The 14,359-nt window shown below is 42.4% G+C and overlaps 1 protein-coding gene across 1 annotated transcript in view; it reads left to right on the top strand.

Moving 5' to 3' along the window:
* The window catches only part of LOC146806220 (uncharacterized), a 445,106-nt gene that overhangs the window by 376,097 nt on the left and 54,650 nt on the right, over window positions 1-14,359 (top strand). Inside the window, exon 5 of the mRNA XM_085623479.1 lies at window positions 7,833-7,973. Coding sequence (XP_085479605.1) covers window positions 7,833-7,973 — 141 coding nt within the window. The remainder of the gene's footprint in view (window positions 1-7,832; window positions 7,974-14,359) is intronic.

Here is a 14,359-nt window from a genome sequence, read left to right on the forward strand (position 1 = left end):
TATTCGTACCAGTCAACAAGCTGTTGCCTATATCTGATGACTTGGTGTTGGATTACTGTAAGGGGCTGGCTGACGCAGTTCATTCTGTGTTTCATCAGGTTGTAGCAGATGCCACCACCCTTAAAAAGAAGCAAGCTCATGATCTGAGCCCAGGAGACTGGGTGATAATTAAAGTACACAGAAGAAAGAACTGTCTGGTCCCACGTTGGGGAAAACCACGACAAGCGATTTTGACTTCAATGACAGCTGTAAAGTGTGCTGGGATCAAGAATTGGATTCATGCCAGTCATACATTGAGAATCCCAAATCCAGTGGATAGCCAAGAACGAGAATATTATGATGAGTCAGAAAGTAGCTCTGAATCAGACGCTGAAGAAGTGAGAACTAGAGAAAATCCTGAAATGGGGGAGTTGGAGCCAAGTTTGATCGTTGCCCCAGAGAATATCCCCTTGAGAAGACGATTACAGATTTTTGATACCAGCTCAGATTCAGAGACTGAACAAATACCAGCATGCTCGGGAAGAAAGAAACAGTGAAGGGACAATCAGAGAAATAATTGATCAAGAAATTCTTGATGAGAAACTGTAGATGAACAGGTGCAAGATACAGAAAGAGAGGGAAAGATTCTTGCGGAAGACCCCGAGGAGTTGTAGGGAATTCTAACATCCAGTTAGAGGAAGGGACAGATAGTCGGCAGGAAGATATTGTGCAAGAAACACGAGGAGGGACAGAAGCAGGGGAAATAAAAGAAGTGGTGGTGAAGTACCCGGGATTTTAGGACCCCAGCGGTGCCAGGGATAGCACCCTATGACTTCGGGTTATCCTGTTGCTGTAGTATTATAAAAGACGCTCTCATGGTAATGTAACAAAGAAACTGGCAGAAGAAGCTGAAATATGAAAAAGATATCTTTATTAAACATTAAATGAGTGAGACTACATCGCACAGAAGCCTTAGCAACTGAATGAGGCAGTCTGCAGAACAAAAAACAGTCTTCTATTTTATACAGAATATCACGCTTTGGGCAACACCGCCCCTGTTTTACAAGTGGTCATTCACATATTTTGGCTTCAAAGAAAAGGCAGAGTCATGGTGACAATCCCACATTCCTGTTCAACCAGCCCACAATCATTTACCCAGCGAGGCTCAGATCCCACATCAGATATCGATAGGCCCCAATAAACATGAGCATCTCCTGTTTGGGAAACAAGCCATAAAGCAGGAACAGTCAGGTGTGAAAGAGATTAGCTGGAGGCTCGTGTTTAATGTAAAGGCTTTATGGTGTGTCAAGCCCTGATGCTAATCACAGGTGGCCAGAGGACGGGGAACTCGTGAGACCGGACTGACCTGGGGCAGCAGAGCCAAGCTGCCCAGGTCATAGAGAAGTCAAAGGAAGGCACATGTGTTCTAGAGGCCTGTATTTGTTCTTAAAGGTGTAGCCTATGTGAGGGCAACTATAAGATGGCCACCGCTCCAAGATGGAACCCACGGAGTCAATGTATAATAACGTATACATAGTGCATTCATAGCTAAAACGTTACACGAGGCACTTGTACATACCGCATTGACCATTCGCGGTTCGCTAATACCGGGATAGACAGGGGTAGGGCCCTGCCTCCTACGCGGTCCCAAATTTTAAAGTACCACAGTGGAAAAAGGAATAACTGAAAGTAAAGAGCAAGTTGAAACAGAAACAGAAGAAAGTGATGGGGAAGTACCAGAAGGACGAGTCCTAAGAAAAAGAGCATGGAGAGCTGTTAAGAATGATGAAGGAAATAAACCGAAAAGACCAGCAAGAGATGAAATCTGGCCTAACAAAATAAAGAGATTAAGATATCAATTGACGCAAGTGAATTCATCAAGAGCAGAACAGGTGAATGAAGTATCAAGCCAAGAAAAGTCGAAAAATTAGATAATAGTTACAACAGAGGAAAACAAAAGAACAAGAAAACCCAACCAGAAGTTTAAGTCACCAGAATGGATGTACGTGGCCCTGCCTGAAATAAAAGAAGAGGCGGATAGCCAAGGAAACCCAGAGGTGACTGTACCAGAAGTGGTTGAGGAAGACGAAGAATCGGAAATCCTGAGAGTTATCTTGTCCAATATTGGAGAAGAGACGGATGTTCAGGAAGTTCTGTATCAAGATTATGAGAGAAAAGTGAAAGACGATCAAATGCCAAACTGAAAAAGACAAAAGTGCAGGTAATGGAAAAAAAATAGAATACAAGAAAAGAAAAAACTGGTAGAACCAAGTAGGTGCTTAGAGCCTTGGGTTAGATAAAACTAGTTGTGAAGTAGAAGAGGCTAAGTCAAAAGACACTGATCATTTTACAAAAATGGCAAACACAGGAAGTAGTAAAGCTAAATGTATGTTCCTTAGAAGGTGGTTTAAAACGTGTTGTTCTTGTACTGGATTACTAATGCTTTTGTGGAGTGTATTAGCATTGATGATTTCATTTAAGACTACTCTAGACACAATAGAAGGACATAGTGATAATAAGACTAATATAGAGAAGATTCAGAAAGTATATACAACTAAATAGATAGAAACTATTTGCATGAAGACAGGTCTATAGATGAATTCTCTAACAATGTGCTTTAAAAACTTGTATACGAATATGTAAAGACAATGGCCCTGATAGATTGCTATGTGTGCATGCAGTTTCCTGCATCTGTATCGGAGGGAGTGACTTACCATCACCTCCCCGTAACTTATGGAATAACATGTAATGTGATAGCTAGTTTGTTTTATAAAACAGGTAAATTAGAATATTATTTTCCAGATGTAGATAACATATTTTCACAAGTTCCTGCTATTAACAAGTTAAATAAAGTAAAGCCTGCAAAGCTGTTAGGTGAATTTGTCTTTGAAACAAAGGAACTAACTTTAGAATACATATGATTAGTTTAAAGAAAGAAGAAAAGATGTTTTTGGATATGGTTGAAGAAAGGAGATTGAAAAGGCAAAAGAAAGTATCTGAGGGAAAGGAGGAGAAAACAGTCTGGGATGTTGAAATGGAAAAACACTTGAAGGGAAAAGCTAGTCCAACTATGGCTTTAGATTGGCCCCAGAAAGGGAAGTTGTGTATTAGAAGGAATCAAACTGCATATGATAATTATTTTGTAGGTAATATTGAGTGCCATGATACATACCGAATCATTGGTGGATGGCGATTTAAAGGAGGAAGTGATCCAGTTTTTCCTGGGTTATATTTTATCTGCGGGAATAAGGCATACTATCGTTTGCCAGACCATTGGTATGGCACATGTTATGTAGGCCTGGTCTTTCCAAAGATATTCCACATGGGAAGAGGAGAAGATGGTGTACATAATTTAGGTAGTCATTTAGCACGTAGAAAGAGAGAATCTTGGTCAGAAATTGTAGGAGACATATTTGGAGCATTGATACCAGCAGTGGGAATATCTCTGAATGCACACAAAATTAGAAAACTATCAACAGTAGTGGATCGCTTGTCAACAAGCACCGCTGGAGGATTTTATTGATAAATACAGAAATGGTTGCCATGCGTGCCATGGTAATGCAAAATTGACTTGCCCTTGATATATTATTGGCAAAAGAGGGTGGAGTCTGTGGAATGCGGAAAGTTCAACATTGTTGTACTTACATTCCAGACGAAAGTAAAGATCTGAAAATTTACATTAAAAATATAACTGAATTGCATGAGGAAATTACACCACTGGAGGTTGAAAGTGTTTGGGAGAAAATTGGAAAGAAACTTTCTTTTATTAAAAATTTCCTGATAAACTTAGGTAGTACCTTTATAGGTAGGATCTTATTTACATTAACCTGTGTGATTTTTATAGTATTAATTCTAAGATTAGTTTGTATGTGTCATAAAAGGAAGAAAATACAGAAAAAGCTAAAAGGTGAAAAATTGAAAAGAAGACAGGGTAAGAGACAAACGGGGGAATTGGAAGAAATAGAATTAGAAGAGATGAAAGAAAGCATGTATAAAACAGCTAGAAGAAAAGAAACTGGGGAAACAGATATGTAAATTAACAAAATAATTCATATCACTTTCTTGAGAAATTCAAACAAAATTTTATTGTGTGGTGACAAAATCACCAAAGGGGGGATTGATGGAGCGGGTAGTACAAAAGTTTGTATACCTCCCCTTTTTTAGTATAAAAATACTAATTGAATAATCTATTAATTATAATATTATTAAATGAGTGTTGCATGAATAATAAACCAACATTACTAAATGACACGTGGGATTGCATATTGCATGGCTAAATAACCTTATGACTAAAATCCGTACGCATACTAACAGTAGTATATATATTGAATAGAATATTGCATGATATATGTTGCTTTGTGATGTAATGTTGAATACAAACGCTTTAAAATGTTGCTATGCGCTAGATAAATACAAGCAAATAGAGGGATTAGTAAGGAGTTAACAAGAGCTTCATAATTTCCATGCATTAATTACTCTTTTGTGTTTGTTTCGCCTAAGTTGGCGTTTGGGCCTAATTCTCAAAATGGCCACAGACGTGACACGTCGAAGTGGCCACTGTCCCACGAGGCGCAGAGCGCACAGAGCATGCGCAACAAAGATGACTGCAGCCTCTGCATGACCCGTAACCTACTGTACTAAGGCAAGGCCACGGTGGGATGACAGCAAAGTGACAAGACAATGAACATTCATAAAACCAGTACAGACTGAACCTGTGACATCACCCCTTGAACCAATATTAAAAAATGACTCTATCGAACGATCCTAACTAGCCAATCACGACCGTATTGGAATTACAAAATGTATCTTTTTGCTTTGACTTCATTATAAAAATGCGCGGTAGAATAGAGAGGAGGTAGATGCTTTTTGGAGACGCTTTTCCCGATACTATGATACGCTGTTGATGACAACGACGACGATGGTGACTTTATGCGACTTAGGGTGACTGCTGCATTTCCCTGAATCCTAGACGACCTCGATGATGCCCAATTGCTGATGACTGCGAACTTTCCTAATTCTATGGGCACTGACAGATGCTTGCACGTCTCTGGTCTATGCCGTTCTATTGAGACTGTAGCGTGCTGAGCAGAGAAATCGGAACTTCGACAACTAACTGCGATATGAATCAATGACTTAGAGGACTACGGTAAGCCAGATTAGGTAAATATGATGTTCTGCCCTATATTTGAAAATTGATATAAATAACTTTTCCAGAATTCTAGATAAACAGCTATTGATTAACGTGAAATGAGTTTGTGGTTTATTGAGAAAGGTAAGATTAAATTCTTGAATGTGTTTTAGCTGGTTCTAAATCACCGTCAACCAATCCAACTATTTTTCCATTGACCACGTGGAGGGAGTGCCTTGATGTTCAGGATTAAGGATCTGTAGGCAGAAGGGTAATGATGTATATTTTGTAAATTAACTTTCTCTCCCTATAGGTTATAAGGTGTTTCCCCCACATGTTGAGCGCTTGAACCGCTCATTCTTCCAACTGTGTGTGCAGACTGGGTGAATGGTTAGTGTGTGAGTGTTGGTGTTATGGGTCCCACCAATGAATGCGTGTGTGAATAAGTTAGGGTGACGACTGGTCTGCTGAAGGGAGGATATCGGTGTGGGTTTGGTTTCTGCGCTGCTTCACTGGCAATGCCAGCGAGGACTAAGAGGGTGCCGGAGATCCCTAGCCAGGACAGGAGGTCGTGACGATCATTTCCGTGGCCAATCGACATTCCTACAGCTGCGCTCACTGCTCTGTTATATGGCTGTTGTCCTGACACTGACTGTAGTTTATCACTCAAGTCACAGCTACCAGGGCACACCAGCGTTTGTACATTTATATCGTTATGAGAAATTAAGGGTCAGGCGTGATAGGAAGATGGAGGCGAAATGCACACACATGCTGTTAACCTTTCAAAAGGAAAACTACGACGGTGACAAAACATTTATTTTTGAAGTGTGAGTTGGTATGTGCTCATGTCTTTCTACATTTCCTTGATATGTCCAAATGGTACTTTTTACTGATTTTGACGGTTTCATTAATGATATTTTGGGCATGTTTACTAAGCGCGGATAGCTGTAGCTGCGGCGCTGTAGGTGCTTCTATGTTTCTGTGGCATGGCAATACTGAAGTTTGTAGTGACTTTTATTGTTTACTTCGTACTATTTCTGGGGCATTCACTAAGTGCATGTAGCTGTAGCTCTGGCGCTGCAGGGGCACTGTACGCGGAAGTACTGTTCTTTAAACAACCGCGAACCTGTGTCTACTGTACCTTATGTTTAGACAAGGCTTCCTGGCGCTGCATCTCCGACTTGAATGAAAAGCGTGATTTGGAAAATATCAGCTGGTTGTAATTTTACGTTCCCCTGCAGAAAAGTTCACTGCTGCATTCCTCTCCTCAAAGTTCTTCCAAAAATAGAACACAAGTCTAAACTATTTCCACCTACTGCACCATCTCTTTCTCTCGAACATGTGCTCTTACTGCATTCATTCATTTGGCCTGTTCTAAAGTATTTTGCATTCAGTTTTACATTACAATAAAACCAAAGCAAAAATTAGAGCTTGCTCTGGGGAATAGTGTCTCAGATATTAGGCGCGCTTTTTGGCTGGATGATGTCACTTTTTGAAAAAGGAATTAGCCATTGAATAAGGTGACAATTAGCAGAGGGACACTTTTCTTAAGGCCTATTTCCCAGCTGTTGGGTGTTACCAGGGTTCACACACAATTTGTCAGGACCCAATTGGGCTATGGCACAAAACAAAACGGTGGTTTCACTGAGATACCACCTGTTCCAAAGTAAGTATGGTCTTGTGTGATTGGTTGTGTGCTCTTTTTATTCATATAGATTTATAGGGTGAATGAATCCCCAAATTTTGTTCTAGACATCATATATGTTAAAAAGTTGAGAACGAGTTTGCGGTCATCTTTCTTCTATAGTTGAAGACATGTGCAGGGACAAAGAACAGCCTACACGTGTTTCACCCAGGGGCCAACAGGCCAGGGCTTTCTCAAGGCTGATTAGGAGAATGAAATGATAAAAATAGAAGAAAATGACATGTCATAGGGTAGTGAACGGAGAGAAAGGAGTCAAAAGGTAAGTCAAACACTAGTGAAGAGAGGGGAGAAAGAACAGGGAATGTACAGAAAGAAATGGTTAGTGAAAAAGAGGGAGAGAGGTTTGAGGAATTATGAGTGACACCCAAAAGAACATATTGTGTGTGAAGATATGATTAAAAGGAGAAAAAGATAAAATGCAGACGAAAATATTTAGGTCATGTCAAAAAGCTAACAGCCTCAAAGTTACAGTGAAGCTAGAATTTCTGGTTTTACCATGCTGTGTAAGTGTACCTTTATAAATCAATCCCTACAAACTTAAGTCCCACACTATGTGTAGCCTGTTTATTTCACTGGGTCAAGTAACCATAACCATTTCTTTTAACAATGCCAGGTGAACAGACCTATTTTCCATCACTGATAAACCGGTCTACCCTGGTAAGTCCAATAACACATCCCTGTTTACTGTCCAGTAGTCCTTAAAGTTTGGCATCTCCACCATTTCTCTCTCCACTCTCGAAAATCAACATTTCTTCCGTGGTGTGGCCTTTGCTGGTGTAGGTCCAGGGCACTCTTAATGAGTACCAAAATGCTCTAGATGACTGCTTGAGGCATTTGTTGTAATACAGGGGAAGCTTTGTGGTGTTACCATACTTCTATATGCGTTTAATGTTAGATGTTTGGCATTTTGAGCATTGTTTGTTGTAGTTTAGTCCTTACAACACTTGTTGGTAGAAAGATCTTAACATAGCTATGTGCATTTCATAGTTCATAACCTATTTTTTCCGTCTTTGAGAAAAGATGGCTGAAATTCTGCTCCAGAGTATCGCAGAGGGCGAAAGGGATGAAAACAACCCAAACCTAATTCGAGTCAATGCAACAAAAGCCTATGAAATGGCCTTGAAGAAATACCATGGAAGGGTGTTGCAGACACTTTTTAAAGTAAGTAGTCAGATTGTAGATTTTCTTTTGTTGCATCATTTACTAAAGTGGACGGCCATGTACTTTGTTTTTATTGATATTCCCCAGTCCATTGTGACAACATTAAGGGTGGGCGGAGTGCTCCGCTCTGCCCACGGAGTGTACGTAGTGCTGCCTGCTTCGTGGTCCACGAAGTAGGCGTAGCAGGCAGCACTACGCACACGGTGCGGCGGAGCGAGAAATGTGCATGCGCGGATGCCCGTCATGCGCATTTGTGAGGAAGAAGTTGCGGTTGCACCAGGAAGAGGGAGCCATGGGACGCCGCACCTCAGGTAAGGAATTTTCATACTTTAAAATAGTTTAAATTATCTTAAAATGAGGGCGGGCGGGAGGCGGGCGGCGAGTAGTGGGGCTATGTGGAGCGCGCGAGTGTGCGTAGATTTGGCCACACTGCGCGATGCTCCACGTAGCCCCACTACGCCCACTACGCCCAGGGTTAGACAACGTAATAATTACGTTTGCATATTTATGATTCCTCTTATCATGTTTATCACATTATAACTTACTTTAGTGTGTGGGTTAGCTGAGAGGCCATGGAGCACTGAACAGTAGTAATAAAACATTTACTTGGATTACATACAGTAACAAGAACCGTGTACTAAACAGGTGGTGATAGTGCCTCTGTAGTTATAGTTAGGTCAGAAAAGACTGACTTTGAAAAAAAAAACAAGTTGAACATGTCCGAGCCCAACACTAGATTGTGGAAGTATGCACAGCATGTGAATCTACAGCATTGCATGCCACAAACAGATGATTAAAGGGTGAGTACAATTTTCCTTTTTGTTCCTTTTGATCTTCTCAGTGTACTGCTCCCTTCCCTACACAACTCTGCCTAGTAGCTACTGCCCCAAGCTCCTTGCTGCTGGCCATCGGACTCTCTGGTCAAAGGTTTGTGGCCCTACACCACCCACAGGCTCCTGCCTGTGCCTCATCCCTGGTGGTCTAGTGGTAGAGCATCTCTGCTCTGCTTCTGCACTGCCCTTTGTGTCTCTCTTCTGCCTTTCTCTAAATCTTTTCTGTCCTTTCACCTCTTTTACCTTTTGCCACTTTGCCCCTGCCGCTGTGATCCCCTGAGGCCCTGTCCCCTCGAAAGCCACTTTCCTGCTCCCCACGTGTCCAGCCCCCTGCAAACTACTTAATGTTGACCAATGCGTGGCCGCGTGCAGTGGGCACATCGCTGGTGTACCAAAGGCAAGCCTGAATGCGCCCATCCGCACCTGGACTGGGCCCAGCAAAGCGGAACCTGGTCCGCGGACCCGCCATGTCATGACACCGTCACCCTCCACGCCTTCAACCCCGGACGCAACCCTGCCTGTTGCCTCGCTATGCAGAACGACAGCCATGGCCACTTCTTTTGCCGCCACTGCCACCACACCCTCACCCACTTTCGAACTCCAGCGCCTCCCCCGGCTGGGTTGACACATGCTAAAACCCGACCATTTCAGCTGCCTCTTTCTCAGCACTTTGTCCCTCCACAAACATGCCTCAGAAATCTGGGACCTCCTCGACACCATCTCTCCTGACATCGCCTTTCTCACGGACACCTGGATGAACCCCATCTTAGCCCTTTCATTGCCACCGCCATCCTAGACAGATACAAGATCCCTTGCAAGGACCGCACCAACCAACCAGGAGGAGGCATCACCATTGTTAACAAAAACACCCTCCCACTGACCACTCACTCAGACAAGCCAATGACCAGCATCTCCAGTTCCAGACCAACCACAACACCACCCTCCATGGCACCATTGTATACACACCTCTTGGCCCCCACCCGCCCTTCTCCCACTCTATCATCGACTTCATCTCACCCCAGGCTCTCACATCCACCAACTGCATCCTACTTGGTCACCTCAATTTTCACCTGGACAACCCCAATGACTAGAACACCGCATCCCTTCTAGAGAACCTCACCAGCATAGGACTCAAGCAGGTAGTTACCTCTCCAACCCACTCAGCAGGACACCCGCTCGACACGCGTCTTCTCCGCCAGCAAAAATATCACTTTCAGCCACACCTCTAAACTCCTCTGGACTGATCACCACTGCATCCATTTTGCTTTCACCAAACCCACTGTACACTACCTCGCCCACAGCCTCTCCCATAAAAGTTGGAACAAGGTCAACTACCTCTGCACAGCTCCACCGCTGACATCCACAGATGCCAAAACCTCAGCATATAACCTCCACTGATGGATTTCCAACTGCTCCAACACTCTGGCACCCCTCAAAAAATCAACATTCCAAGAAAGCTAGCTGGTTCACTCCCACACTTCTGGAGTCCAGACACACCTGTAGACAGCTCGAGAAGAGATGGAGGAACAACAAAACTAGGAAGCCCAAGCAGCCGTCAAAGCTGCTGTCACCGCACACCACCTCCTCCTCAAAACTGCAAAGAATACGGCCCTCCAAACCAGAATCAACACACACAACAGCAAAGAACGCTTCTCCATCATCAAGGAGTTTGCTAGACCCAACAGCGAGACCACAGACATCCCACCCTCCCAAGAGCTCTGCAACAAACTCTGCACCTCTTCCACCACAAGATCAAGCAGATCTAGGACTTAGATTTAGATTTAGGACTACTAAATTGAGAAAAATCCTAATTTTAAGACTTTCGGTATTCACAGAAGGCATTTAGGAGTCCTAAAGTTAGGAGTCCTAACTATACTACTACTAAACTGAGAAAAATCCTAATTTTCAGACTTTCAGTATTCACAGAAGGCATTTAGGAATCCTAAAGTTAGGACTCCTAACTTCTGTGAATACCGAAATGAGTAAGTGCCTTCTGTGAATACCAAAATGAGTAAGTGCCTTCTGTGAATACCAAAATGGTAGTAAGTTTAGGATTTTGTCTTAAGTTAGTTCTGTGAATCGGGCCCCTCCTCTTCCCATCAAAGGAAAATTACATAGAAAAAACAGTTTTTGAGAGTGATAATATTTAGAAAGAGATTTGGAAAAGAGTGCGATTTACTGGGCCTTGTAAGACTAAGAAGAGATAAAGGAGGGCCCGGAGGATTTGCAGCCTGGATGTTGCTACTCCCAAGATAATTTTGAAAAAAAAACTATAGGGTCAAATACTGCATTTTATTTTCAACACCCCATTTTTACACAAATTCTCTCAAAAGCCATTACTGTGCCAAGACAACATCCCCAGGAGTTGACCACATTTTTTTTCAAGATGCACAATATGGTCATCCCATAAGTAAATATTTACCTCCACTTTGCCAAGGCCTGTGTTTTGTCCTGCTTGCTCACATGTTATCTCACTCAGGCTCACTACCCCCATTATTCATTCTCATTCACTTTCCCTTTTACTCAAAATTGCTCACTTGCACTCACTCTTCAACATTCGGTATCACATTCTCACTCACTCAGTCTCACCACTTTTTCCTACTCTGATTACCTCATTCTAACTTACAGTTTCACTTACTCTACGTGACTCCTTCTCACTCACTTTCTCTCACTTTCATCGACATGCACTCTTTCACTCATGCTCAGTTACATTCAGGCACTCAATCATTCACACCCACATTTACTTACTCCCACTCATTCTTCTTTGCAGGACACTTGAATACATATGTGCTATACTATGTTTGAGCAGCTAGCTGGCTGACATGAATACGAATTATTTATTTATTTATCTCACTTGTAAAGCGCACTCTCACCTAACAGGCATCCTGGCGCTGACAATCAACAGTGCTCAATTTGTGGATAAGAAGGAGCCCTTGTGGGTTTCCGTGAGTCAGATCAGATTATCTTGAAGAGTTCCTTTGTCTATGAGCCCTGCTTAACACATGTGTACAGGAGGAGCCCTATATTCATGTCCTCAATGTTTGAGACAAAAAATACTAATTGATTTCTGAACGAGAGTAAAAGCGTTAAGGTAACATGTCGTTCCTGCTTATATTTTGCATGCTTTACATAATCCTGCATTCCCTATGAGTATTTGCTTTTCCCAGAATGTTGTTACTTTTTTTCAGGCACTGCATAATTTGAAATGAGTCACATCCAGGTGCTTATAATGGGGCAGAATTGGGTTGTAGGTGAAGACAGTGCGAGTTTCACTCAGTGGGGCAGAAGGGTGTTCGGTGGGGATAGGATGTGGCATTATGGCCAGAGCTACCAAATTTGGAACTGGGGAACCTGGTTCAGCTTTCATGCCTTGTCCATCAGACCACTCCTGAGGGAGCACCCATGATAGACTTTAGAAGGCCCCACTAGACCTTAGAAGCCCTGGTCTCTTAGCACCAGCAGGTGAACCCTACCGGTGGCCAGTTGGGTAAACTTGAAGCCCTGTCCACCACAATTCATACCCAGGTTCACCACCAGTCTTGCGGGCAGGTCTACAAAGCAGCACACCCTAGAGCAGCAGTGGCTTTGTCACGCAGTAGATTTCCTGCAATAATAAAAGTCTCCCACACAACCCCCACGGTTTTTGACGCATTCATAGATTTACAAGGACTTGTAATCCTGGGAATGCGGCAAAATCTTGAGCTGCCCCAGAGGAGGCATAACTAGAAGAAATATCTTTATTTCTCCTTGCTTTTTCCTCTTTCAAACTGTGCTTTATTCTGCAGCCCACATAGAAAGATGAAAAAGCCTCTCAAGATTGTTTTTGTACAGGAAGGTGCCCCTTCCTGCACAAAAACAATCCTGCATGCAAAGGAGGCACCCTTGCACCATGGGGCAAGTGTGCATGCGTTGAAGCTAGGCTGTCGAAATGGCGCCAGTGCAGGGGGAAAAGACCGTAATGCACCATATTGGATAAATGCGCCACCATTCCCATAAATATGTCCCTAAGCTCACAAATAGTAAATTGACCACACTAATTATCTGTGTAAGAGCATGTATTGATAAACACAATGAGTCACTGACCTTTTTCTTGGACCTTGTTGAGTTGCCAAGCACAGCAGCAGATCTAATCTTAGATACCTTACTTGCATGCTTAGAGAGACACGGTTTTACTGATGAGTATTTAAAAAATCATTTGGTTCAGCTTGTAACAGATGGTGCTTCCAATATGATAGGTAGGAAATCCGGTGTGGCAACTCTTCTGAAACTGAAATATCCACAGTTGAGTGTATGGCACTGTGCTAACCACAAGCTGGAGCTTGCTGTGGGTGATGTTTGTAAAGAAGTCGCAGGCAATAATCAGCTCACATTTTTTTTGGATAAACTATATACCACCTACCATGCCTCTCCGAAAAATCAGAGAGAGCTTGGGGAATGTGCTCTGGAGGTAGAAGTAAGACTTCTGGCAATTGGAAAGGTGCTAGATGTACGTTGGGTGTCCTCAAGTGAAAGATCTGTGAGAGCTGTTTGGAATAACTACAAAGGACTTATTAAACATTTCATGGAATCTTCCGAAGACTCAACGAGGAGTGACATTGAGCAGAGGAAATATGCTGGTTTAAACCGTTTATTAACCTCCCTGGTGTTTATTGAAAATATGGGCATTTAATATGATGCTCTCACAGAATTGGGTGACCTATCCAGAAGGCTGCAGCGGCGTGATATGACCATATATGAGGCCGATCGTTCAATACAGATGCAGATTTTAGTGTTTGAATCAATGGCTGATGCACCTGGGCCCTTTGTTGGCTACAACTGCATTAGATGCTGCTGAACGGATGCAGTTTGCTGGTGTAGGACTGCAACAGAACAAAGGCTGTGTTAGCATCAATTGGGCACAGTTCTTTAGGAGCTTAGCAAATAACCTGCGAAAAAGGATGACAATGTCTAATGCATCAAATGTTTCTAGATGCACAACCACAAACAATGATGAAATAGAATACAAAGAGTTAGTACATAGAATGAAACTCCTACAACCAGTTTATTGGCCAGATCCAGTAGACAACTTATACGGTGAGGGAGAATTACAAAACCTTTGTAGCAGGTTGCATGTATTTGATACCAGGCAGTACATCCTTGGTTTAAGAGAGTACAAACAAAATAAAAATTGCATGTCTGAAAGCCTGAAACCATTAATGCACATTATAAACACCTTTTGTACCTCAACTGCTGAATGTGAACGGGGCTTTAGTGTAATGAATGATGTGCTCACACCACTGCGGAACAGAATATCAATCAATCGTCTGTCTTCTACAATGTTCATAAATATCGTGGGGCCACCTGTCATAGAATTTAAACCTGAATTTTATGTTCAGAAATGGTTAGAAAAAGGGAGGAGAAGTGCAGATGAAAGAAACTGCAGGGCTCGGAGACAAATGGCTTATGATTCCACTTATAAGCGTATTTGGAATATTCTGTGATTGGAAACATGTCCCACATTGTAAATGAATTAAATATAAACAACTTATATATTAAACCTCAAATAAACATGTT

The sequence above is a fragment of the Triturus cristatus genome, chromosome 8, assembly GCF_964204655.1.
Source record: "Triturus cristatus chromosome 8, aTriCri1.1, whole genome shotgun sequence".
Lineage (NCBI taxonomy): Eukaryota > Metazoa > Chordata > Amphibia > Caudata > Salamandridae > Triturus > Triturus cristatus.